This window comes from Garra rufa, chromosome 5 (genome assembly GCF_049309525.1).
Source record: "Garra rufa chromosome 5, GarRuf1.0, whole genome shotgun sequence".
Lineage (NCBI taxonomy): Eukaryota > Metazoa > Chordata > Actinopteri > Cypriniformes > Cyprinidae > Garra > Garra rufa.
Window position 1 is genome coordinate 54,598,215 of NC_133365.1, and position 27,539 is coordinate 54,625,753.

At 31.5% G+C, this 27,539-nt stretch overlaps 1 protein-coding gene across 1 annotated transcript in view; it reads left to right on the forward strand.

Moving 5' to 3' along the window:
• Positions 1-27,539, forward strand: part of LOC141334928 (colorectal mutant cancer protein-like) — a 37,022-nt gene that overhangs the window by 8,438 nt on the left and 1,045 nt on the right. Inside the window, exons 3-8 of the mRNA XM_073840152.1 lie at positions 2,522-2,611; positions 9,599-9,747; positions 11,423-11,563; positions 18,353-18,453; positions 22,148-22,331; positions 26,296-26,374. Coding sequence (XP_073696253.1) covers positions 2,522-2,611; positions 9,599-9,747; positions 11,423-11,563; positions 18,353-18,453; positions 22,148-22,331; positions 26,296-26,374 — 744 coding nt within the window. The remainder of the gene's footprint in view (positions 1-2,521; positions 2,612-9,598; positions 9,748-11,422; positions 11,564-18,352; positions 18,454-22,147; positions 22,332-26,295; positions 26,375-27,539) is intronic.

The following is a 27,539-nucleotide window of genomic DNA, read 5'->3' on the forward strand; positions in this document are numbered from 1 at the left end:
TAACAGCATTAATAGTAAATGTAGATTTTGCTGTATTTTTCTTTTATTTAGGATAATAGTGATATTAGATTTTATTTTATTTTAAAACCTTTATTTATTTATTTTAATTTATTTTAATTCGTTATTTATTCATTTTATTTTACCCTTTATTTTATGCAGTTGTGTTTTTATTAACAGCATTAATAGTAATAGTAGATTTTATTCTATTAATTTAAATTTTTTTAATTGTCTTTTTATTTTATTTAGGATAATAGTGAAATTAGGTTTTATTTAATACATTTATTGATTTATTTTCATTTTAATTTTATTCTTTATTCATTAATTTTATTTTTCCATTTTTTTTTATTTAGTTGTCTTTATTAACAGCATAAATAGTAATAGTACATTTTATTGTATTATTATTATTTTATTTTATTTTGTTTTATTTAGGATAATAGTGATATTAGATTTTATTTTATTTTAAAATATTTTGTTATTTATATTATTTTATTTTTATATAATTTATTTATTACTTTATTTTTTTGTAGTAAGTGTCTTTATCCACAGCATTAATAGTAATAGTAAATTTTATTTTATTATTTTTTATTATCATTTTATTTTATGTAGATAATAGGGATATTAGAGTTTTAAAAACATTTATTTATTTTCATTTAATTTCATTATTTGTTTATTAATTTGAATTTTCCCTTTATTTTATTTAGTTGTTTCTTTATTAACAGCATTAATAGTAAATGTAGATTTTATTCTATTAATTTAAATTTTTAATTGTCTTTTTATTTTCTTTAGGATAATAGTGATATTAGATTGTATTTCATTTATTTGAACACATTTGTTTATCTTTATCAACAGAATTAATAGTAATAGTAAATTTTATTTTATTATTTTTTATTATCATTTTATTTTATGTAGATAATAGTGATATTAGATTTTTTTAAAAACATTTATTTATTTTCATTTAATTTCATTATTTATTTATTAATTTTAATTTTCCCTTTATTTTATTTAGTTGTTTCTTTATTAACAGCATTAATAGTAAATGTAGATTTTGCTGTATTTTTCTTTTATTTAGGATAATAGTGATATTAGATTTTATTTTATTTTAAAAGCTTTATTTATTTATTTTTATTTATTTTAATTCGTTATTTATTCATTTTATTTTACCCTTTATTTTATGCAGTTGTGTTTTTATTAACAGCATTAATAGTAATAGTAGATTTTATTCTATTAATTAAAATTTTTAATTGTCTTTTTATTTTATTTAGGATAATAGTGATATTAGATTTTATTTAATACATTTATTGATTTATTTTCATTTTTATTTTATTCTATATTCATTAATTTTACTTTTCCATTTTTTTTATTTAGTTGTGTCTTTATTAACAGCATAACTAGTAATAGTAGATTTTATTGAATTATTATTTTTATTTAATTTTATTTAGGATTATAGTGATATTAGATTTTTATTTTATTTTAATATATTTTTGTTTTTATTTTTATATAATTTATTTATTTTTTTGTTAGTGTCTTTATCAACAGCATTAATAGTAATAGTACATTTTATTTTATTATTTTGTATTATCATTTTATTTTATGTAGATAATAGTGATATTAGATTTTATTTTAAGTACACTTATTTAATATTTTTTATTAATTATTAATTTTTATTTATTAATTTAATTTTTCCTTTTTTATTTAGTTATAAGTGTCTTTATCAAAAGTATTAATAGTAATATTAGATTTTATTGTATTATTGTTTTGTTTTTGTTTTTTAATTAGATTTTATTTTATTTATTCTAATTTAAATTTTATTTTTATTGTATTATTTAAATTTTTTAATTGTATTTTATTTAGGAATAATAGTGATATTAGATTTTAAGTACACTTATGTATTTATTTTCATTTATATTAATTATGTATTAATTTTATTTTTCCCTTTTTTATTTAGTTATAAGTGTCTTTATCAAAAGCATTAATAGTAATATTAGATTTTATTGTACTTTTTTATTTTCTTTTAATTTATTTAGGATAATTATCATATTAGATTTTATTTTAAGTAATTTATTTATTTTCATTTATTTTAATTCTTTATTAATTTTATTTAGTTGTAAGTGTCTTTATCAACAGCATCAATACTAATAGTAGATTTTATTGCATCATTATTTATTTTACTTACAATAATAGTGATATTACATTTTATTTTATTTTATATTAATACATTTATTTGTTTTCAATTTTATGCTTTATTTATTAATTTTATATTTACATTTTATTTAATTTAGTTGTAAGTGTCTTTATCAACAACATTAATAGTAATAGTGGATTTTATTGTATTTTATTTTTATTATTATTATTTTTATTTAGGATAATAGTAATACAGCTCAAGTCCTTCACTTTCGTTATTTGAAATCAGGGTCAGAAATGCAAAAAAAATTACCTTATGTGTTCCACAGAAGAAAATCTCATACAGGTTTATATAAAATGTGTTTTATATTTCTTTAAACACCGTGTTTGTTTGTCGCAGGTGGCAGAGCGAGTGAAGCTGTCGAAAACACGATCAGAATCTCTGCCAGCGGAGAGATCCGTCCTCGGCTCCGAAATCAGCAGCATTGGGGTGAGACAGACAGAAAAACACATCGAATGTGTTCAGATTAGAAAATCTTACATATTAGAGTCTCTCTCTCTCTCTCTCTCTCTCTCTCTCTCTCTCTCTCTCTCTCTCTCTCTCTCCCTCTCTCTCTCCCTCTCCCTCTCCCTCTCTCTCTCTCTCTCTCTCTCCCTCTCCCTCTCCCTCTCTCTCTCTCTCTCTCTCTCTCTCTCCCTCTCTCAATTCAATTCAATTCAATTCATATTGCTTTATTGGCATGACATACTTGGATACATATTGCCAAAGCATTCTATACATCAGAATAGAATCAAAACAAAATTACATATAATATACATCCATAAAAAATAAAAAATACATTCATATATATATTTATATAAACATTAATGGTTCTACTAATACAGATGTGTTCACTCTTTACTTCTTATTTTATGACATTTGTAAATATGTTGTGCTACCAAAGAGGAAGTAGGTCCTTCACCAAGTAGTATTTTTAATTTGTTGTTTTCATGGAGTGACTGGAACTCAGGAATAATCTGCTGTATTTGACTGTACAGTGAGTCTCTTAGGGATGTGTATTTGTCACAGTGGAGGAGAAAGTGTTCCTCTGTCTCAACTGCTCCTGATCTACATTCGTTACAGATTCGCTCTTCTTTAGGTAACCATGTCTTTTTATGCCGTCCTCTTTCTATGGCTAGCTGGTGGTCACTCAGTCTGTATTTGGTCAGTAAATGTCTGTGTGTTATATTCCTGACTGAGACCAGATACTCAGCTAGACTGTACTCTCTGTTGAGTTTCACATAACATTGGAGACGACTTTGGTCTTTGGTCTGTTCTTTCCAATGTTGTATGTATGTCTCCTTTTCTTCATTTAGAATTTCTTTGATTCTTCCATGTTTCTCAAGTTTGGTGATATTGTGTGCCTTATTAGTCAGATTGGACACCATTACACAAAGATGACTTTTTTGAGCACACATTTTTTGTGTTTTTAGTGCTTTAAAATGAAGAGAATCCTCAGAACTAGAGTTTAAGTGGATCCAAAACTTTAAAACTCTTTTTTTAATGATTAGATTTAGGGGAAGACGGCCTAGCTCAGCTCTGCAGGCGTTATTAGGCGTGTTTCTGTGGACGTGAAGGATACTTCTGCAGAACTCTACATGCAGAACTTCTAAAGGGTGTTTGTGCCAATCTTTATGGCTGTAGTTACTCGCTGGGCCCCAGATCTCGCTTCCATACAGGGCAATAGGCAGTATGACACTATCGAAAATCTTTGTCCAAATTCTGATGGGGATATTTATTTTGAATAATTTTGTTCGTATGGCATGCAGTGCTCTGCGGGCTTTTACAAGTAATGTTTTTATTGCCACATTGAAATTTCCTGTGGGAGTTAAAACTAGACCAAGATAGCTGTATTGTAAAACATGTTGTAGAGTAGTGTTGTTTAAAGTAAATATATGTTTATGTTCTAGATTTCTGGGTTTTTTCTGAAATATCATAATCTTAGTTTTTTGGATGTTGACTTCTAAGGTCCAGTCATGGCAGAATTTAGTTAAAATGTCAAGGTTGTTCTGGAGGCCTTCAGGTGTTTTAGATAAAATTAGCAAGTCATCTGCATATAGTAAATATTTGACTTCTGTGTCAAATAATTGTAGTCCAGGGCTGTTTGATTGGTCCAGTAGATCTGCCAGTTCATTGATATATATGTTAAATAAAGTCGGGCTGAGGCAGCAGCCCTGTCTTACTCCTCGCTGTTGAGAAAAATAATCAGTCCTTTGCTGTCCAATTTTTACTGCACATTTATTTTGGTTATACATGTTTTTAATTAAGTCATATATTTTACCCCCTATGCCACTTTGAATGATTTTATAAAACAGTCCATTATGCCAAATGGAGTCAAAAGCCTTCTTAAAATCTACGAAGCATGCGTATATTTTTCCATCTTTCTTTTGGTGTACATGTTCATTTATTAATGTGTGTAGTGTGTGAATATGGTCAGTGGTTCGATGTTTAGGAAGGAAGCCAATTTGAGATTTGCTGATGACATTGTGCTGCATTAAGAAAGATGAGATTCGAGAGTTGATTATAGAGCAAAATACTTTTCCCAGATTACTGGTAACACATATCCCTCTGTAGTTATTAGGATCGGTTTTGTCTCCACTTTTAAAGATAGGAGAGATGAGTCCTGTATTCCAGACCTCAGGGAAAACGCCTGAATTCAAAATCATATTAAAAAGTTTGAGTAATGCAGTCTCAAATTCAGGAGAGCTGTTTTTAAGCATCTCATTTTTTATGTTGTCAGGGCCACAGGATTTCTTACATTTGAGGGATTTCAGTTTTCCATTAAGTTCTTGTTGGGTTATTGGATAATCTAGTGGATTTTGGTTGTTTTTGATACACGATTCAAGAGCATTCAATTTTTCAAGGACTTTTAACTGGTTGGGATTATTCAGAGGGTCAGTTTGATGTGAATAGAGCTTCTCAAAATAATCTTTCCAAATTTGACCATCTTGTATGGCTAGTTCTTGTGGCTTTGTATTATTTAGACTGTTCCAAGTGCTCCAGAACTGACCCTGATCAATTGTGTTTTCTATCTTCTGAAGTGTGTTGTTATAATAATCCAATTTCTTTTGTCTCAGTGTGTTTTTGTATCGTTTGAGAAGTTCTGAGTGCTTTAAGCGTAATTCTAAATTGACTGGATCTTTATGTTTTTGGTTTGAAATTAATCGTAACTCTTGTCTCATTGTTTTACAATCATGGTCAAACCACTTTTCAGAAGGTTTTTGTTTAGCTCTATTTTTGTGTTTATATGTAGTAGTTTCGTTTAAATTGGCCTTTTTTGCTATATTTTCAAAAATTTCATTAATATGTTTAATTGCTAAATTTATTCCTTTCCAATTATTATCATATGTTGAATTGTTAAACATTGTTATGGAATTAACTATTTCATTTGACTTTAATACTTTAAAATATGTTTCAGCAGCACTATGAGTCCATCTATACGGTGTTTTAAGTTTATGTAGATTAATTGGCTTTTTATGAATTTCTCTTGATCTGATGTTTTCACCTTTAATGAAAAGATTTATCTGGCTGTGATCAGACAGGGGTGACTGAGCTTTGACGGTAAATGCATTGAAATGGGAGGGGCTTATATTTGATAAGGCATAATCTACAACACTGTTCCCGAGATTTGAGCTATAGGTAAATTGTCCACAGGAATCTCCTTTGATTCTACCATTGAGGATATAAAGACCTAAAGTTTGACAAAGGTGGGCTACCTCTTTCCCATGCCTATTGACTCCAGTATCCTGGTTATTTCTTCTAGGTAGAGTATTGAAGAGATCTTGGGGTATATGTGTGAACACATGTTTGTCTCCTGAATTATCAATATAGTCTAATTCTGAACCAGTTCGAGCATTTAAATCTCCACATAGTAAAATTTTCCCCAGAGTTTGATATTGATTAATTTCTTCTTGTAATATGTAAAACACTTCATCGTCATAGTATGGGGAATCTGATGGAGGAATATATATTCCACAGATAAAAAGGTCTCTATCTAGAATTCCAAAGCTTTTATCTAATTTTAACCAAATGTGATTTTTGCCTTGCTGTACTGTTGATGTAAAAGGAGCAAGGTCATTTTTTATCCAAATGACTAAACCACCAGAATCTCTACCACGATGTATTGAGTTGAGTTTCCAGGAGGGCACTATGATTTCAGAGTAACTTGCAGGACACTGAGTGAACACATCTGATCTACACCATGTTTCTGTTAGAATTAGGATGTCAACATTTGTGATGCTGTTTAAAAAATCTGTGTTTGTGCTTTTTAATCCAAATGTTTTGGAGCACAAACCCTGAATATTCCAAAAGCTAATATTTAACATTTTGATATGATCAACAATTAAGCAGTACTGCTGTTTATCTGGAGGCAAAAACAAACAAACCAAAAATATAAAAAATAAATTCATTCAAATAGATAAATAAATTAATTAAATTAAGTAATAGTATTAGTGGAGCAAGTAAAAAAGGTAGTCAAACTAATTCTAATGACTTAAAATAATAACAATAATAATATAGTAATAACAAAAACATTAATCGAAAATAATAGGTAATCACATTGATAATTGTTATTGTGTTGTTATCAGTCATTGTAAATTTTAGTTGAGCATTTTGTTGCAGATAATGCTTAGCAGACGTTTAATCTCTCCAACATCACTATTGGAAAGTTCCTGAGCTGCTGCTGCTGACGGTGCCTGCTGTGATAGTACCTGAGCATAGCTGGGTGTCTGCTGGGATGGTCCACGGCGTTGGGACAGGCTTTCAGTGTATTGCTGCCTTTCTTGCTGTCTGTTAGACCATCCTGAAGTCATGGGTGGTCTGTGAAATTCTTGTGGTGGTCTTGAGTGAGATGAAGGTGCAGATGGCTCGAACGGCTGCATTCTTACGTTTCTTTTTGCACCTTTATAGCCAGCAGTTGGGAAGCGTCCAAGGGCAACATCTTTGATAGTTTTTGCAAAGATCCTGACCCCATCCTGGTTCAGGTGGAGCCCGTCATACAGGTGCCATGGTCTTATAGAGCTATGATGGACTAGGTGCACATTGGGCAGACTGGAACAGGAGTGACGGACCTCTTCGTTGATCTTATCAATCACAGAGGGGGGGACGTCGAGCCGTGGGAGCAAGGTTGAGACCAGTACACGTGAAGTGGGGAATGTCTGTGAGGCTTTCTCTGCCATCTCATGCATTGCCTTGGCTGTACCTTCATTTAAACTATGGAGGTCATTCGTACCTGTATGAATGATAATAAACTGCGGGTTGCCGAGATCATCATTAGTGAGCAGTTCCTGAACGCGTTTTGTGTTTCTGCAGTGGAGTGCTAGAACTCGCTGTCTGGGGAAGAGTTTCTTGGGTTCAATGTTCTTTCCAGTTGAGTCCATTAGAAGAACTACTGAGGCCTGAGTCACTGGTGTCCTGTGGGATGGTGGTGGTGGTGGTGTGTGAGTGCGCTCCTTTACTTGGCCATTCATTGAGTCTGGAGGTGTGGAGCTGTGTGACATCACTTCACAAGGGAGTTGTAAGTTACTTTCGGTGCAGTTGTTGTTAGAAGATTCACTTTCCTCGTTTTTAAGCTGCAAATAGATTGCAGTCTGTTCTTTCAGATTTTCTTTTAACTCGTGGATCTTTTTCTCAAATTTTCTTTCTTTCTGTATTGAGTCCTCTTTCATTTTTGACATTTCAGCCCTGAGTGTCATGTTGGTGTTGTGCAAATCCTTGATTTCAGCCTTAAGATTATTGATGGTAAATTCATCTGGACGGCTCAGGATTAGCTGCTTCTCTCTCTCTCTCTCTCTCTCTCTCTCTCTCTCCCTCTCCCTCTCTCTCTCTCTCTCTCTCTCTCTCTCTCTCTCCCTCTCCCTCTCCCTCTCTCTCCCTCTCCCTCTCCCTCTCTCTCTCTCTCTCTCTCTGCACTGATCCAGTGTCAGAATCTGATCCATGAGGGAGAGAGAGAGAGACAGGTCACCTTCTCCTCTACTGTCTCTCTCTCTCTGTCTGTGTCTCTGGCTGTAGTGCTAATAATCAGAGCCAAAGCGTTTAATATTCCATTATTGTGTTCCCGCACGAGTGCCAGGATCAGCAGAACAGGTTCAGGCTTCATTCAGCTGATCTTATGATCATGTTCAGATGTTATGATATCAGAGAAATGACGCATAATGCCACCGCATCTTCAGTGTGTGAACACAGCAGTTAATGCTTACGAAAGAATAGACCAATTTGAGTTTAGCATGCAAATAATCCGAATAATGTCCAAGACATTATTTAGTATGCAAATGTTGTGATGTCATCACCATTGGTTAATTTTATTCACTTTTTTATTTTATTAATTTATTTTGTTTTATTTTTATTAAGATTAAAAGTCTTGATCAAGATCATAATAGTTATAAAATAATTTATTATATTATTTTTTTTACCTAAAAGGTGAAATGTGTGACCATTTAGATTTTCTTACATTTTATTTTATTTTTATTTTTTACATTTTATTTTATCTAGATTTAATTGTCTTGACCAAACAGTAATAATCATGATAGTAGATTTTATATTATTTTTTATTTTTTTGTAATTTAATTTAATTTATTTTACTTTATTGGGGGGGGGGGGTATTTTTATTTTTTATTTTTTATATAGTGGTTTTTTAATTGACTTGTAGATTTTTCAATAACATTTTATTTTATTGTATTTATTTATTTTTTGTTTGTGCAGAAATTGACTGATCACAAAAATAAAATATCCAATAATGCATTATTTAGTATGCAAATGTTGTGATGATGTCATCACCATTGTTTTATTTTATTCATTTTATTTTATTTTGTTTATTTTTTACATTTTTATTAAGGTTAAATGTCTTGATTAAGATCATAATTGTGATAGAATAATTTAACTTTTTATTTGTATTTAAATGTGTGACTATTTAAATGCCTTATACATATATTTTATGTATTTTATTGTTTATTTTTTGTTTTCTCATTTTATTTAGGCTAAGTGTCTTGATCAAGAGTAATAGTAGATTTAATTATATTTTATTTTTATTTTTTAAATGATATTTTTAAGTGTAATAGTGATAGAAGAATGTATTTAATTTTTAATTTTGGTGATGTGTGAGACATTTAAGTTTAGTGTCTTGATCAAGTGCAATAGTAGATTTTATTATATTTAATTTTTATTTTTTTAATGTTAATAGAATTAAATTTTTCATTTTGTTTCATCTAAAAGATGATTTTATATATTTTATAATTTTATTTTATTGTTTATATATGTTTTTATTGTAATAATAATTATTATAATTTGTCTTTTGTTAATTTGTTATTGTTTATATATATGCCATCTTCACAGACTAAATGCAGAAATTGACTGATAGAAAGAAACAACCAATCACGAGTAAGAGTGGTGTTGAATTGTGATGTTGTGGAGGTTTAGTGTCATCTCTGTGTGTCTCTGCAGGTGTCCAGTAATGTGGCTGAACATCTGGCTCATTCCCTTCAGGACTGCTCCAACATCCAGGAGATCTTCCAGACGCTCTACTCACACGGATCCGCCATCTCTGAGAGCAAGATCCGCGAGTTTGAGGTGGAGACGGAGAGACTCAACAGGTTAGAAAACACAGACATCAAGATCTGCTATTAAACTATAGGATACACTCAAATCACAGGGACTCATGCTAGTAGCTTAAAATATTATATATTTTATATCTAAAGATTAACTTGATAATATATATATATATATATATATATATATATATATATATATATATAAATAAACTTTATAAAATATTATATATATATATATATATATGAGATAAGGTTTTTGTTTCCTGAAATAAAATAAAAAAAATTAGATTAATAACATTTAATTTATATTTATTTAATTTCCACTTTTCGTTGAATACAGTTACTAAAACTCAAAAAATAAAAAGAAAACAAACTTAAGTTAAATAGAAATAAAAAAAACTAATAAAGACCAAAGCACTAAATTACTAAAACTTAAATGTAATTAAAAAAGAAATTTAGTTTGAAGTAAGAAAATGACTAAAATGTTAGGCTAAAATGTTAAAATACAAATATTTTTAAAATGTAAATTAAATTAAATACAAGTTGAAGTACTAAAATGAACAAAACAAACTAAAATGAAAATAAATGAAAGATAAATAATAAAAAGCAGTGATAAAAATTACAAAAAATAACAAAAATACTTAAAAACATTTAAGTTAAAAATAAGTTGAAATAATAAAATGATAATCTCAAACTGAAATTAAAATAAGCTAAATAGAAATATTAAAAAAAAACAAAAGCCAATAAAAATTATAAAAACAAAAAAATATTTTTTAAATGTAAATGATATAAAATTAAGTAAAAGTTTAAGTACTAAAATGGCTAAAAACAAACCGAAATAAAAATAAACAAAAGAGAAATAATAAAAAGCAGTGATAAAAATACTGCAACTTAAAAAAAATAAGTTGAAATAATAAAAAGACAATCTCAAACTGGAATTAAAATCATCTAAATAGAAATATTTAAAGACAAAATAGAGATGGCAAAACAACAAAAAATCTAAAATTTTGACAAAATAAATCAAATGAAATGAAGTTTTAGGTACTAAAGTCACAAAATCAAACTTAAATAAAAATAAGCTAAAGAGGAAAAAATACAAAAAACTTAAACTAATAAAAATGACACAACGAAAAAAAGAACATAAAATTAATGAAAATATAAAAGCTAACTCAAACTGTTAAAACATACTGCATTATACAGGAAATACCACATTTGTGACCCTGGACCACAAAACCAGTCTTAAGTCGCTGGGGTATATTTGTAGCAATAGCCAAAAATACATTGTATGGGTCAAAATTATTGATTTTTCTTTTATGCCAAAAATCATTAGGAAATTAAGTAAAGTTCATGTTCCATGAAGATTTTTTTGTAAAATTCCAACTGTAAACATATCAAAATGTAATTTTTGATTTGTAATATGCATTGTTAAGAACCTAATTTGGACAACTTTAAAGGTGATTTTCTCAGTCTTTTTGATTTTTTTTGCATCCTCAGATTCCTCATTTCAAATAGATGTCTCTCGGCCAAATATTGTCCTATCCTAACAAACCATACATCAATAGAAAGCTTATTTATTGAGCTTTCATATGATGTATAAATCTATAAATAAAAGCATCCCCTATACTGAGTAGTGAACACTGCGTAGGGACCCTGTGAATTGCACAAATCTGATCATGTTTGGCATTGTTTGTTAATGTCATCTTTTACTGTGTTTCAGTCGTATCGAGCACCTGAAGTCTCAGAACGATCTGCTGACCATCACACTGGAGGAGTGTAAGAGTAACGCTGAGCGGATGAGTATGCTGGTGGGAAAATATGAGTCCAACGCTACTGCGCTCAGACTGGCTCTGCAGTACAGGTACACACACACACAAACATGTGCTCAACATTTTTCTACACACTATGCGTTATACGTAAATACACAATTATATGTTATTTTTGAGCAAATCTTGTATGCAATAAAAAGACATCAAACTAACGTATAGTTAATACACCATTTGTGACCCTGGACCACAAAACCAGTCATAAGGTTAAACTTGACAAAACTGAGATTTATACATCATATGAAAGCTCAATAAATAAGCTTTCTATTGATGTATGGTTTGTTAGGATAGGACAATATTTGGCTGAGATACATCTATTTGAAAATCTGGAATCTGAGGATGCAAAAAAATCAAAAAGACTGAGAAAATCACTTTTAAAGTTGTCCAAATTAGGTTCTTAACAATGCATATTACAAATCAAAAATTACATTTTGATATGTTTACAGTAGGAATTTTACAAAAAATCTTCATGGAACATGAACTTTACTTAATTTCTTAATGATTTTTGGCATAAAAGAAAAATCAAAAATTTTGACCCATACAATGTATTTTTGGCTATTGCTACAAATATACCTCAGCGACTTAAGACTGGTTTTGTGGTCCAGGGTCACATATGTCTTGTAATGCTAGAGAGGGGCGGAGCAAGCAAAGCTCATTGGCATTTAAAGGGGCCATGTCTTAAAACGAGCTGAGTTTTTGCAGAGCTGATTTTGACAAGGTAAAAGGCTGTTTTTTAACACTACTGTTGAGAATTTTTAATCAAAGTATGCACAGATAATGTACTCACCCCCTTGTCGTCCAAGATGTTCATGTCTTTCTTTCCTCAGTCATAAAGAAATTGTTTTTTTGAGGAAAACATTTCAGGATTTCTCTCTTTATAATGGAGATTGATGGCGCCCCGAAATTTGAACTTCTGAAATGCAGTTTAAATGCAGCTTCATGCTGATCCCAGTCGAGGAGGAAGGGTCTTATCTAGCGAAACGATCGGTTATTTTCTAAACAAATTGACCGTTTATATACTTTTTAACCTCAAATGCCAGTATAATCAGGGTCAATGCAGTTAGGGTACGTCTAAAAACTCCCATCTCGTTTATGTCTTCAGTGTCAAAATCATCCTATAATGCTGTTTTTACCTTTTTTTTTGTAAAGGGAGTTTGAGTTTCTTTGTATGTTCACTTTGTAAATACTATGTCGGTACTTTTGCAGCGATCTAAGGTGATTTTAAAGTTAGGGAAGAAAAACGGGATGGGAGTTTTTAGACATACCCTAACTGTATTTACCCGAATCACACAGACTTTGCATGCACTGCGCAGAGATGAGACAAGAAAAAATTTTCAGGGCACCATCCATATCCATTTTAAAGACAGAAATCCTGAAATGTTTTCCTCGAAAAAAACAATTTCTTTATGACTGAGGAAAAGAAAGACATGAAGCTCTTGGACGACAAGGGGGTGAGTACATTATCTGTGCATTGTTGTTATGAAAGTGAACTAATCCTTTAAGATCCTAAAGAATCATATGAACTTGTGGAAAATGGGCATCCGATGACCCCTTTAAAAATTAACACTTCCTTTTTGAGTGTGTACAAACTCTCTAAAAAAATCATTAAAAGCTGTGACTCACCTTAGTTCATCGCGATCTCACAAAGTTCCATTAAAATCAACGAAGCTCTCTAATGTTGCTCTGCACAATCAATCTCTTTCACACTCTCTCTACACTGACTTGTTTATGAAAGGATTCGATGTCTGTGATGCATTACTTAAATTAGGGCTGCTCGATTTAGGCAAAAATCATAATCACGATTATTTTTGGTCAATATTGTAATCACGGTTATTTAAACGATTACGACAGGGTCCAAAACTTTATATAGTGATTAATTTAAAGATAAAAAAGATACAAATAAAAAAAAAAACTGAATACTTTTATGCAAGCCTAAAGTAGTCTCATAACACTACAGAAATTTAATGTAATTATTTGAATGTGAAATTCACTGTAATAGTTAAACATGCTTTGTTTCTTATCAAAACTACAAACGTCCTTCATTTAAGAGCAATGAGTGAATTTTATCTTTGTATTTTTACGTTTTATTATATTAATCACAGAGACGGCAGAAGCAATATTATTTGTTGCTTCAAGTGCCACACGGATCCAATATACTGTTATTTTTGCGTGTATTTGAGCGTTTAACTTTACATGTCTGTGTTCTGCTCCGTCTCTGAGCGCATACACAGAACATGTGCATGTTTTCTTACATGCTTTTAAAAACACAAAATCAAAGAAACATTAATAAATCAAGCACGTCCCGTTTTATTAAAGTTACATTTTAGGCTTTTATGGCTTTTAAAGTTACAAATTAGGCTTTTATGGAGGAGCGCAAGCGCACCACTGGAAAGAGGGCAGAGTGGGGCGCAATAATCATTTCATCTCGATTACTGCATTTTCATGATCGTTTGAAGCAGAAATCGAAACCAAAACCGAGTTCCGTTTAATTGCACAGCGCTAACTTAAATAGATTATTTATTAGAGCCCTGTTTACAGTCAGAGCCTAAACACGTTTGCATTTACATTGGGTACAGAAGACACTGGTTAAAACCTCAGGAAAGACCGTTTTCGTTTTCATTCAGATGGTTAATCGCTTTCAGTGTCATTATTTGATAAAAGCATCAGAAGTGGTCTGACCTACGGCTGAGAAATGAAAAGCTGCCGTATCACTGTGGAAATCTCTATGTCTGTCACTCACACAAACTCAGGGCTCGTTTGTATTCCTGCTGTAGAGATTTAATCCCTAAAATACTGTGATGCAGATTTAGACTCAGTTCTGCTTTTCAGCATCCAGTCAATTCCTGATCAATTAGATTAGAATAAAAATTGACATTAAAGGTGCCGTAGAATGCATTGATACAGTATTTTGAATTGTTCCCTGATATCTACATAGAAGGCTTAGGTAAGGGCAAATTCTCCAGAAACGGTTTTACAGGTCCATTTACAACCCTAGGATTTGTCCCTAGAATGAAATGGTCTATTATTACCTTATTTGGAGGGTTCATGAATAATAATGAGGAGCTCCGCTCTGATTGGCTGATTCACAGAGCGGCTCACTCTCACACAGCAGGAAGGAAACAAATGGAGGAAAAAATATATTTAATTACAGAGCTTGAGCTGCTGTTAATATGCGGGGAGATACTTCACATTATCAATAATAATAGTTGCAAAATTGATTGTGAATATGCACATCAGGCTGCATTTGTTTGATCAAAACTACAGTGAAAACGGTTAAATATTACAATTTAAACCAAATTTTTCTATTTGAATATCTCTTAAAATGTAATTTATTTCTGTGATCAAAGCTGAATTTTCAGTGTCACATGATCCTTCAGAAATCATTCTAATATACTGATTTGCTGCTCAATAAACATGTCTGATTGATCGATATGATGAGAGTATTGCAACTTTCTTATTTCGTGATATAGTCATTTTATTTCACAATAACAATTTCTGTCATGATAGAGTAAATTTGCGTTACTTTATCTTTGTTATTAATAATAAGAACATAGATGCAAGTAACAAACTAAAGGGCAAATACAATACAACAAAGACACAAATGAAATAAATAGGACCCTAAGATGTTTTATTTCTTCCAAATTCATTTTATTTTTCTGGATTCCGTTTTCCCATTTTGATTTTTTCTAGACTCTGTTTTAACGGTTACATTTAAAAAAATATTAATCAAAAAGCATGTCTAATATTATGAAACGTACACGATTTAACAGCAATTTCTTAAAAGTTTAACAAAAATGCCATTTTAAGGCCTTATAAAATACTTATTTTTCTCTCCAATTCAGTTTTATTTTGATCAAATTCTGGGAATCTGTTTTCTATAAATTTTCTGCTAATGTTGTTTTTTCATGCACCTGTCAAGTTTGAGATTTTGGACTTTTTGGTTTTTCTTAAAGTGTTTTTTCAGACTAGTGGAACACATATAAAAGTCACTGTTTTATAGCACTTCATCTATTTGTGTCAATAGATTTCAATTATAATCCATATTTTTAAAGGCTGTTTTCACTGAGCCTTAAATCTCCACTTCAGTAGCACTTAAACACACCAATCTTTACATTCCCGGACTCTAATATGTCAAAAACAATTTTGAAACTGACTTCATCCAGTGTTTAGATGTTTGTACTAGAAATGTATGCAAATTAGCACATATTTCATTAAATAATGCCTCATTTGCATATTTAAACCTAACATTTTAGAAAACGTGTAATACAAAAATGTTTGCAATTATCAGTGAAAGTAAGGTGATAACTATTAGTTATTTTTTCCCGATTCACCTGTTTTAGCTGTTTTAAATTGTAATAATAATTCATAATATTAGTGTTTTTGCTTCATTTACTGGATGAGCAGAAGAGATGTCTTTCAGGAGCATGTAGTGTATGAGTTTGCTGGTGTGTTGGATCAGGTCATTGGTTTTCCAGCTGGAGGAGGAGGAGGGTTTGATTGAATTCGGTCCCCAGTGATCATGATGTCATCTGACTGTCATTACATGAGGCCAGTCAAACGCTCATAAAGACGGCGCCGAGAGCGTAAAACACCACTATTAATCACACTGACAGCCCTCACACACGAGCAAATCAACACCATAAACACGTGATCATGCATGTGTTTCACCATTTCTTTTTTTATTATGCAATTATATTTTCATATTTAGATGACCAAAAGACTGTTGAGCATGGCACGTCATTCTAATGTCTGATATATCTATTTCTGCATTTATCTTCAACAATATTAATATCCCCAACAAATATATATCACAAGTCAATGTAATCTATATTTGACAGCCGACTAGGAAATAAGAAGGATTTTTGACACAGTTTCAGAGACGGGTCAAGTTATGATAGAAAAATATAATATACATGAAAATAAACATTTATTTCTTTGTAATAACGTGCACTGGTAACTCTCAATAATATTTTTTCCAGAGTTACTTTTTTTTTTATATATATATATATATATTTAAAAACTTAAAGTGTACTTAACATAAGTTCTCAAATCTTAAGTGAATCTTCCAAATTCCTTTTTTTTTTTTTTAGTTCCAACTTATCTCGAGTTTGTCTTTTTGGGTCTCGAACTTTTTCCTTTATTTCTCAAAGCTTTATTTTACTAAATCTTTTTAAATTATCATTTTTTTTAGTTCAAAAATTTCCTAAGTACGTCTTTTCAGGTCCCAAATATTTTCGTAAGATTTGAGCATTTTAAAAAAAATGTTTTTAAGAAAACATTTGAGACTGTAAAAGATGTACTTTAAAAAAACAAAAATAATAATACACACACACATATGTGTGTGTGTGTGTGTGTGTGTGTGTGTGTGTGTGTGTGTGTGTGTGTGTGTGTGTGTGTGTGTGTGTGTGTGTGTGTGTGTGTATATATTTGAAAACTTAATTGTACTTAAAGGTTGTATCAGCGATTTCTAGCCTGAAACATAAAGTGTCAAATTCAGCTGAAGAAAGCTCAGCTGAAATTGACACTTTATGTTTTAGGCTAGAAATCGCTGATACAACCTTTAATATAAGTTCTTAAGTGAATCTTCCAAATTATTATTTTTTTTAGTTAAAATTTTTCTCAAGAAAGTCTTTTCGGGTTTTAAACATTTTTATTTTAGTTCTCTAATCTTTACTTATGTATATCTTTCAAATTAGATTTTCTTTTTTAATTCAAAATTTTCCTAAGGACAACTTTTTAGGTCCCAAATATTTTCTTAAGATTTGAGAATTTAAAAATATGTTTTTAAGAAAATATTTGAGACCTTAAAAGATTGAGTAACAATATTTGAAAACTTAAATGTACTTAACATAAGTTCTAAAATCTTAAGTGAATCTTCAAAATTCTCTTTTTTTTTTTTAGTTCCTATTTTTCTCAAGTACAGCTTTACTGGTCTCAAACATTTTCTTTTAGTTCTCAAATCTTTACTTAAGTACATATTTTTCATTATTTTCTTTTTTAGTTCAAAATTTTCTTAAGTATGTCTTTTCAGGTCCCAAATACTTTCTTAAGATTTGAGAATTTAAAAAAAAATGTTTTAATTGAATTTTTTAGTTTAAAAGATGTTCTTTAAAAAAATATTAAAATATTTGAAAACTTATAATTTACTTCTTTTTTTTTTTTTTTTTTTTTTCAACTTTTCTCAAGTATGTCTTTTCGGCTCTCAAACATTTTCTTTTAGTTCTCAAATCTTTTCTTAAGTACATCTACATTTTAGTTCAAAGTATTCAGGTCTTTTCAGGTCCCAAATATTTTCTTAAGATTTGAGAATTTAAAAAATGTTTTTTATTTAATTTTAAAATTTAAAAGATAAAAAAAACTATTAATATATAGTTAAAAACTTAAATGTACTTAACATAAGTTCTCAAATCTTAAGTGAATCTTCCAAATTCTTTTTATTTATTTATGTATTTTTAATTAATGTTAAAGTAACAGTGTTTCAGTTTTAGTTGATGATGGATAACCCTGCTTTAAACCTGGTGTTTGATGTGCAAAAATACCTTGACTTTTCCAGTTCATACTTTTCTTCTACTTTAAGTATGACTCACTGAATAATGAACTCTTTGACCCAGCCTTTTAGATTCATTCTTGTTTGTTTGTACCTGCGTTATAATCAGAGGCCGATGAAACGAGTGCATTCCAGCATCACGTCCAGGCCTGTTTGTGGCTTTTGTTTCCCGTTAAATATTTTCCATCAGGGTTTCAGAAGCTGATGAAGGATCTGCGCTGGCCTCTACATTCCTCTGGAGTGTGTTTTCATGATTGTTCTTGTGTGTGTGTTGCAGTGAGCAGTGTATCGAGGCGTATGAGCTGCTGCTGGCGCTGGCCGAAAGTGAACAGAGTCTGGTTTTGGGTCAGTTCAGAGCCGCTGGAGTCAGTGCTGTGGGTAAGAGACAAACACACATCCCTAAATCAGGACGTCCCATAGACTTTTCTTGTTTATATATACAGTTATAAATACATAATGCAGGAACTCCAAAACCTTTTCATCAGCAGAACTTCTTTGTGCTCAAATAAGTTCTTAAAGACCCACTGAAATGGCAAATTAATATTTCAATAATTTAACACATTTGCATGTGATGTCTGTTAATGGTCAAATAAAATAAAATTAGTGGTGGGCCGTTATCGGCGTTAACGTGCTGCGTTAACGTGAGACTCTTATCGGGCGATAAAAAAAATATCGCCGTTAATCTATTCTCAAAGTTGGGTTGGGAGCTTGGTCTAAACTACGCAAGATATGATGACTTTCACCTTGATAGTTTAGCGCGGATGACGTATACATAGCCGAATTGAGTGTATGATGATCCGTACAGACCAAACCGGTTCGGCACGCATGTGATTCGCGGATTAACTGTTAAATTTAACCATCATAGAGTAAAAGTTTATAATTGGCACATGTTTTGTCTTGCCAATTTACCAATTTAAAAAGGGAACACGCACGCTGACGCACACACCTAAAGAGAGCACGCGCACAGAGAGAGAGAGAGAGAGAGAGAGAGAGAGAGAGAGAGAGAGGCGCGATTCACACAGATTGATTCCTCTTTAACTTATTTTTGAACGGAAACGTACATACAAAGTCATGTCTTAATACCCGTTTTGGTATTCTGGTAAGCACAGTCAGTTATGTCTTCAGTGAACCGAAACAGCTGAGAAAGAGATGCTGCCAGTATTCGGTACGTGCATTTGGCCTTAAAGAGACAGCATCCTATAAATACCTGCAGTGAGAAGCACTAGGCATTTTACAATTAATTATTACATTTCCGCACCTGCATTCTAAGGTTATTGATTTTATAAGTAACTTTATGTTGTATTCATTTACACTTGATATTTGTGTAATTGTTCTTGTTTTGTTACTGACTTTATTAGTTCAGCTAGTAGTGTTTGCTGTGGATTAGAAGTACTTAAAGTAAGCATTCAGTAATTAGTAAAAAAAAAAAAAAAAAACTTTTTTGTTTTGTTTTGTTTGTTTTTTGCTGATCCGAAAAAATTATCCGATCCGTGACTCCAAATCCGTGATGTGATCCGAACCGTGAGTTTTGTGATCCGTTGCACCACTAATATCCATGCCCATGCCCTCTGTGTATTAATCTTTTACTCAGAAGTACATGCAGTGTGGGAATAATTGGTTACACAAGTTTGTATAGTTAATTGTGTTGTAAATGCAATTGTCAAGCAGTTTGTGAAGCATTTTGGAAACAGGAGATGAGCGCCTGGTCTAATGCGCCACCTGGCTTGAGAAACCCGATCTCAAAGACTTACTTTTAGTCATTATTTGGGTAGCACACATATTCTGAATGCCTTCGGCAGAATTCAAATTAGCCATTTTAATCTAGATTAATCTAGATTAATTCCAAAATTAATCTAGATTAATCTAGATTAAAAAAATTAATCTATGCCCACCCCTAAATAAAATACATTTTTAAATTATAGTACAAATAAACAAGTACAAAAATATATATATGCTCATCAAGGCTGCATTTACTTGATCAAAAATACACATACATGTATATTTTTTTCTACTTGTATATTTGTACTTTGTTTTAAAAATATATTTTAATTTTTTTGACAGTTAATGGTAAAATAAGTTAAAATATATTTTTAAAATATATAAAAATTAAACAAGTACAAATTATATTATATTACTATATATTCATTATATGTTCATTATTTACATATATATATATATATATATATATTATATATGTTCATCAAGGCTGCATTTACTTGATCAAAAATACACATATATATGTGTATATATTTTTTTTCTACTTTTTTGTTTTGTACTATATTTAAAAATATATTTTATTCTATTTTATTTGACAGTTAATTGTCAAATAAATTTAAATATTTTTTTAAATATAGTAAAAAATAAACAAGTACTCAAAAATGATTTTATATACAGTATATATATATATATTTATATTCTTATATGATAATCAAGGCTGCATTTACTTGATCAGAAATACAGAAAAAATGTAATAATGTTAAATATTATTACAGTTTAAAATAATGGTGTTCTATATTAATATATTTTAAAATATAATTTATTCCTGTGATGCAAAGCTAAATTTCTATCAGCCATTACTGACACTGAAGACGGGAAAATTCAGCTTTGTATCATCGAAATAAAATACAATTTGAAATATATTCACATAGAAAACTGTTATTTTAAATTGAAATAATATTTCACAATATTAAAGTTTTTTCAGTATTTCTGTTCAAATAAATGCAGCCTTGATGAGCAGAAGAAATGTCTTTAAAAACCATTAAAAATCTTACTGATCTCAAATTTGATCTCTGATCTCGGCAGTTTATATATAGACATAAAATAAATATGAAATAAAAAATATATACATTTTTATTCATATTAATATTTAATTTCAAAATAGTTAAATTAATTTGACATTTTCAACATTTAATTCTCTTTAAAATGTTAAATAAAACTTTAGTACTGAAAAAGCATGTCTAAATAATCAAAATTGTACAACTTTAACAATTTAATCATTTATTAAAATTAAATGGCCCTATTATTTTTTTATTTTTTTATTTTTTCAAATTCTGTTTTTCATTTAAATTTTTCTGTGTTTATGATTTAATACACATTTATTATTAAAAGTGTAAGTAATCAAATTAATGCATAAAACATTAACAGTTTAATAAATATTTTGAAATATAACCAAATTAAAATTTCACCTTTTTGCTTTTTTTGGGCAAACTAAAACTAGTTGTATTGTTCAAATGGAAGAAAAATTGTGTGGCATTCTTTAAAAAATGTTGATATTAATATTGTTGTTGCTTTTTCTACTATATTTCTACTAGTCTATACAATATAATATATTTGTAACAATTTCTTCAAGTTAAACCAAGTCAAAACTGCACAGAGAGACACAGAACATGCAGACCTCATAGCAAATTTCATTCATATTGCATTAATTTTACAATATGATTTACTAAATGTGATTTATTTCTGTAAAGCTGCTTTGTATTGTATGGTAAAGCGCTATAGAGATAAATATGACTTGACGCTTCATTCATCCTCTCTGTTCTCCTCGTGAGCTTTGAGCATCATTTAATATCCTGGTTCTGGAGCGCTTCATTAACGGCTCATGAGTTATTAGTGTAATTAGTTTCTCTCCACACACTGAACATCTGAACACATCCACACCGCTGCTGGAGAAATTACAAATAAATTATTCAATAAAACCGTGTGAATTCAGCATGGCAGGATCCACAGAAGCTCTGCCAGATTTCTAAATATTATCTTTGATTATTTTCTTTTCATTAGAACTGCATTTGGAAAGCCTTTTGCATAAATGTTTAAATTATTACTACATGTAGCATTTTAATCAGATCATGTTTGCAGCTGAGAATGTAGTACTTCCAGCTCTGATTAACACATTTTACCATATATTTACATCTGCTCGTAGACTTGCACTGAATTTCTCCCACAAAAATATGACAAATGTACACTCCAGTATTAGATGTTAAATACTATTACACTATTGAATACTGTGCAAAATGAATGTGCTCATCATTGTGATACAGTACTTTTATGAGGTTATGTCATATTGTGATGGCAGGAGAGCAGGCGGGTGAAGAGAGCATCACACAGATCCTGAAGAAAGCTCACGACAGCAGAAAGACGGCAGAAAACGCTGCTAAAGACCTTCTGACGCGACTGGATGGCAGCTGCGGAGCTGCGTTTGCTGTCACCGGCTGCAGTGTTCAACCCTGGGAGAGTCTCTCATCCAACAGCCACACCAGGTGAGAGTGTGTGTGTAAAAAAAATTTTTTTTTTTTTTTTTTTTTTTTTTTTTTTCAAAGGAGCCATTGAAAAAAAAAAACATTGCTATAATTAAAAAAAGGTTTTTTTTATATATATATATATATATATATATATATATATATATATGTGTGTGTGTATGTATATATGTGTATATATATATATTTTTTTTATACCTTTATTTTTTATTATAGTAACATATATTTATATATATATATATTAGGGCTGTCAAAATTAACGCGTTAATAGCGCGTTAATGCAAATTCATTTTAACGGCACTAATTTTATTAACGCGCGATTAACGCATCGCGCATTTTCTGTTTGACCCACTACCTAGCCCATAGTTAAAGAAATGGATGCACAGTGTTGCCAACCTAGCGAAAAGTGTCTAGCAACAATACATAAACACATAATTGGACAAACCTAATATAGTCTCTCCGGTTTTACTGAACGAGCGCGAGGTCTCCCAATGCGCGCGCACCTCCCTCTCTTTATATCTGCGTCTGCTCTGTTCAGCGAGCGGCAGAGGAGCAGCGCTTTCAGTTAAAACAGATGTTATGTTCATTCCAGTGCTTGAAGTGGGCCAGTACGCAGGCACTTCTGTATTTTATCCTTTTGCGTACTTGCACTTTTTCATGCGTACCGGCACTTCTGGCATATTTAATGAATGCAAGCGGAGTCGGTGTACGTTAGGATTGGTGCTGTGGAGTTGATGTGTAAAGCCACATACGAGTATGCACGCGAAAACGGCGTATTATATGCACGTCAAACACATGCATATCATATGCACGCCAAAGTTAATTTCAGCTTATTAATAGCACGCCAAATAGAAACAGAAAGTCGTGCTAGTGCGCATTTTCATGAGACCAGGCTCTCCAATCAGTACATTATAACCAAAACAATACATTAAAAAAAAAGAAGCAGGTTTTTGCGATCACATAACTTTAAATGAGTAAACTCCTAAAAAGTCAAAGGATCCTGAAGGAATTCAGACAGGAAGTTAAAAACAACGATAGTAATGCAGGGAGTGACTTATGTCCAGATGCCGGTAAATGATTCTTTTCAGTGATTGAATCATGATCATAATTCAGGATTTTTTTTTTTCAGTTATTATTTCATATTACTTTGATTGTCTGATAACAAAAATACTTAATCAAAACAATGGAAACAGTTTTGTTGAGAACTTGGCTGCATCAGATTACAGTATGTGGGCACCGAGAGACAAAGAAATGTAATAATAAATGTAGATTTTGCTTGTTCAGAAGAAGTGAGCTGCCCTGTCCGGCAAATAATATAAACAATCTTGTGGAAGTAAATTGCTCAGTGCAAAGAAAGAGAAGTAATGGGAACCTGGTGTTTCTATGTTCTTTTTTTCATGTGTCTAATAGACATGAACAAGTTATTTGAAAAACATCTATGACATTTGAAACAAGTTAGTCTTCATGTCGAGTATGGTTTCACTTATAATAAACACATATTTGCTTAAAGCATCCATATTTGTCCATGCCAATGTTGATTAGAGTATTAAAAACTTTAAAAAGTATTAATTTAAGGTACATTTAGAACAGATAAAAATGTGCGATTAATCGCGAGTTAACTCATGACAACCATGCGATTAATCGCGATTAAAAAATTTAATCGATTGACAGCCCTAATATATATATATATATATATATATATATATATATATATATATATATATACATACATATATACAGTCGTGGCCAAAAGTTTTGAGAATGACACAAATATTAGTTTTCACAAAGTTTGCTGCTCAAGTGCTTTTAGATCTTTGTTTCAGTTGTTTCTGTGATGTACTGAAATATAATTACAAGCACTTCATACGTTTCAAAGGCTTTTATCGACATTTACGCAAAGAGTCAGTATTTGCAGTGTTGGCCCTTCTTTTTCAGGACCTCTGCAATTCGACTGGGCATGCTCTCAATCAACTTCTGGGCCAAATCCTGACTGATAGCAACCCATTCTTTCATAATCACTTCTTGGAGTTTGTCAGGATTAGTGGGTTTTTGTTTGTCCACCCGCCTCTTGAGGATTGACCACAAGTTCTCAATGGGATTAAGATCTGGGGAGTTTCCAGGCCATGGACCCAAAATATCAACGTTTTGGTCCCCGAGCCACTTAGTTATCACTTTTGCCTTATGGCACGGTGCTCCATCGTGCTGGAAAATGCATTGTTCTTCACCAAACTGTTGTTGGATTGTTGGAAGAAGTTGCTGTTGGAGGGTGTTTTGGTACCATTCTTTATTCATGGCTGTGTTTTTGGGCAAAACTGTGAGTGAGCCCACTCCCTTGGATGAGAAGCAACCCCACACATGAATGGTCTCAGGATGCTTTACTGTTGGCATGACACAGGACTGATGGTAGCGCTCACCTTTTCTTCTCCGGACAAGCCTTTTTCCAGATGCCCCAAACAATCGGAAAGAGGCTTCATCTGAGAATATGACTTTGCCCCAGTCCTCAGCAGTCCATTCGCCATACTTTTTGCAGAAGGTCAATCTGTCCCTGATGTTTTTTTTGGAGAGAAGTGGCTTCTTTGCTGCCCTTCTTGACACCAGGCCATCTTCCAAAAGTCTTGGCCTCACTGTGTGTTCAGATGCGCTCACACCTGCCTGCTGCCATTCCTGAGCAAGCTCTGCACTGGTGGCACTCCGATCCCGCAGCTCAATCCTCTTTAGGAGACCATCCTGGCGCTTGCTGGACTTTCTTGGACGCCCTGAAGCCTTCTTAACAAGAATTGAACCTCTTTCCTTGAAGTTCTTGATGATCCTATAAATTGTTGATTTAGGTGCAATCTTAGTAGCCACAATATCCTTGCCTGTGACGCCATTTTTATGCAACGCAATGATGGCTGCATGCGTTTCTTTGCAGGTCACCATGGTTAACAATGGAAGAACAATGATTTCAAGCATCACCCTCCTTTTAACATGTCAAGTCTGCCATTCTAACCCAATCAGCCTGACATAAAGATCTCCAGCCTTGTGCTGGTCAACATTCTCACCTGAGTTAACAAGACGATTACTGAAATGATCTCAGCAGGTCCTTTAATGACAGCAATGAAATGAAGTGGAAAGTTTTTTTCGGGATTAAGTTCATTTTTAAGGCAATGAAGGACTATGCAATTCATCTGATCACTCTTCATAACATTCTGGAGTATATGCAAATTGCTATTATAAAAACTTAAGCAGCAACTTTTCCAATTTCCAATATTTATGTAATTCTCAAAACTTTTGGCCACAACTGTATACAGTCCAAAATGTATTCATACACCTGCAACATTGCTCATATTACCAGTTTATTTGCTATAGTTTAGAACAGGGGTCGGGAACCTTTTTCCACCAACGAGGCTTTTTTTTTTTTTTTTTTTTTTGGAGACTGCATTTTTTTAATATATATATACATGAACATGAATATGAATAATAATGAGGAGCTCTGCTCTGATTGGCTGTTTCACTGAGCGGCTCATTCCAGTAGCTCACACAGCATGTTGTCCATGTACAGAACTGTTATTATTCAACTATGCCAAGGTAAATACAGTTTTCCATTCTATGGCCTTTAAAACAATAGTTACATTACATTACATATATTACAGAATTACTGTAAAAATGTAACAAAATGTAACAAAAGCAACATCTGTAGTATTACTTTATCTGAAAAAAGATGAATGTTGATCAGAGAGATTACATATCAGATATATAAAGTTCAATCGCATTGGTATCGGCCGATCACCATGACACTAAATCGGTACTCGGTTCAACTGCAAAAATCCTGATCAGAGCATCCCTTCTGAAAAGGTGTAGGCTGTGACGTGTGTTAATACTTGGATTAATAACTAAAAGATTTATTGGAAATATAGCTAATTAACAATCAATAAATGAAGCCTTCATGGAAAGGAGCGTCTGTGGGTGTGATTCTGTGATTCTGCAGGTCTGGTTTTCATCTGTCTGACGGTTTGTACATGGTTCTGGTCCAGCGGTTGCCCATGACAACACTCTCATCCGCACTGGTGTGTGTGTGTGTGTGTGTGTGTGTGTGTGTGTGTGTGTGTGTGTGTGTGTGTGTGTGTGTGTGTGTGTGTGTGTGTGTTTCCCATGAGTTTTCATTGAGATTCACTGCTGCACAAACATCCAATCCGATCAGAGTCTGTCCAGATGCTGCATTTGTCAGTCAGACCAGTGTTTCACACACTGAGCCTAGATCACTACATGTGTATACAAACATGAAAATGTATCATCATTCAAGTCAATCCAAACCTGCATGGCAGATTTTTCATTTTCCTATGGAAGATGAAAATGAGTAAATGGTCACCTTTTCATATTTACTCTGACGTTAGGAAACCTCTTAATTTTAAAATCTTGGAGGATCGGTTATAAAATGACAGTGTTGATATTGAGATGCTTGTATGGTTCAGTTCTTGCTGGTGAATGTTTGCCATGTACACTGCTATTCAGTAAGACCTATGGTCTCTTCTGCTCATCAAGGCTGCATTTATTTGATCAAAAATGCAGAAAAAACAGTAATATTATGAAATATTTTTGCAATTCAAAATGACAGTTTTTTATTTTAATATACTTTAAATAATATTTTATTTCTGTGATGCAAAGCTGAATTTTCATCAGCCATCACTCTAGTCTTAAGTGTCACATGATCATTCAGAAATCATTCTAATATGCTGATTTGTTACTTTTATTATCAATGTTGGAAACAGTTGTGCTGCTTAATATTTTTTGGAACCTGTGATGCTTTTTTCAGGATTTTTTGATAAATAAAAAGTCTTTACTATCTCTTTATAATCAATTTAACACATCCTTGCTGAATAAAAGTATAAATTTATTTCAAAGAGAAAAAGTACTGACCCCAAAATTTGAACGATGTGTTTATTGTTACAAATGTTTTCCATTTTAAATAAATGCTGTTCTTTTTAACATTTTATTCATTAAAGAATCCTGAAAAAATATCACAGGTTCCAAAAAAAAAATTGAAGCAGCACAACTGTTTTCAACAATGATAATAAATCGATATATTAGAATGATTTCTGAATTATCATGTAACACTGAAGACTGAAAATTCGGCTTTGCATCACAGAAATAAATTATATTTTAAAGTATTTAAATAGAAAACCACAATTTTAAATTGCATTGACATTTCACAATATTACAGTTTTTTTTCTG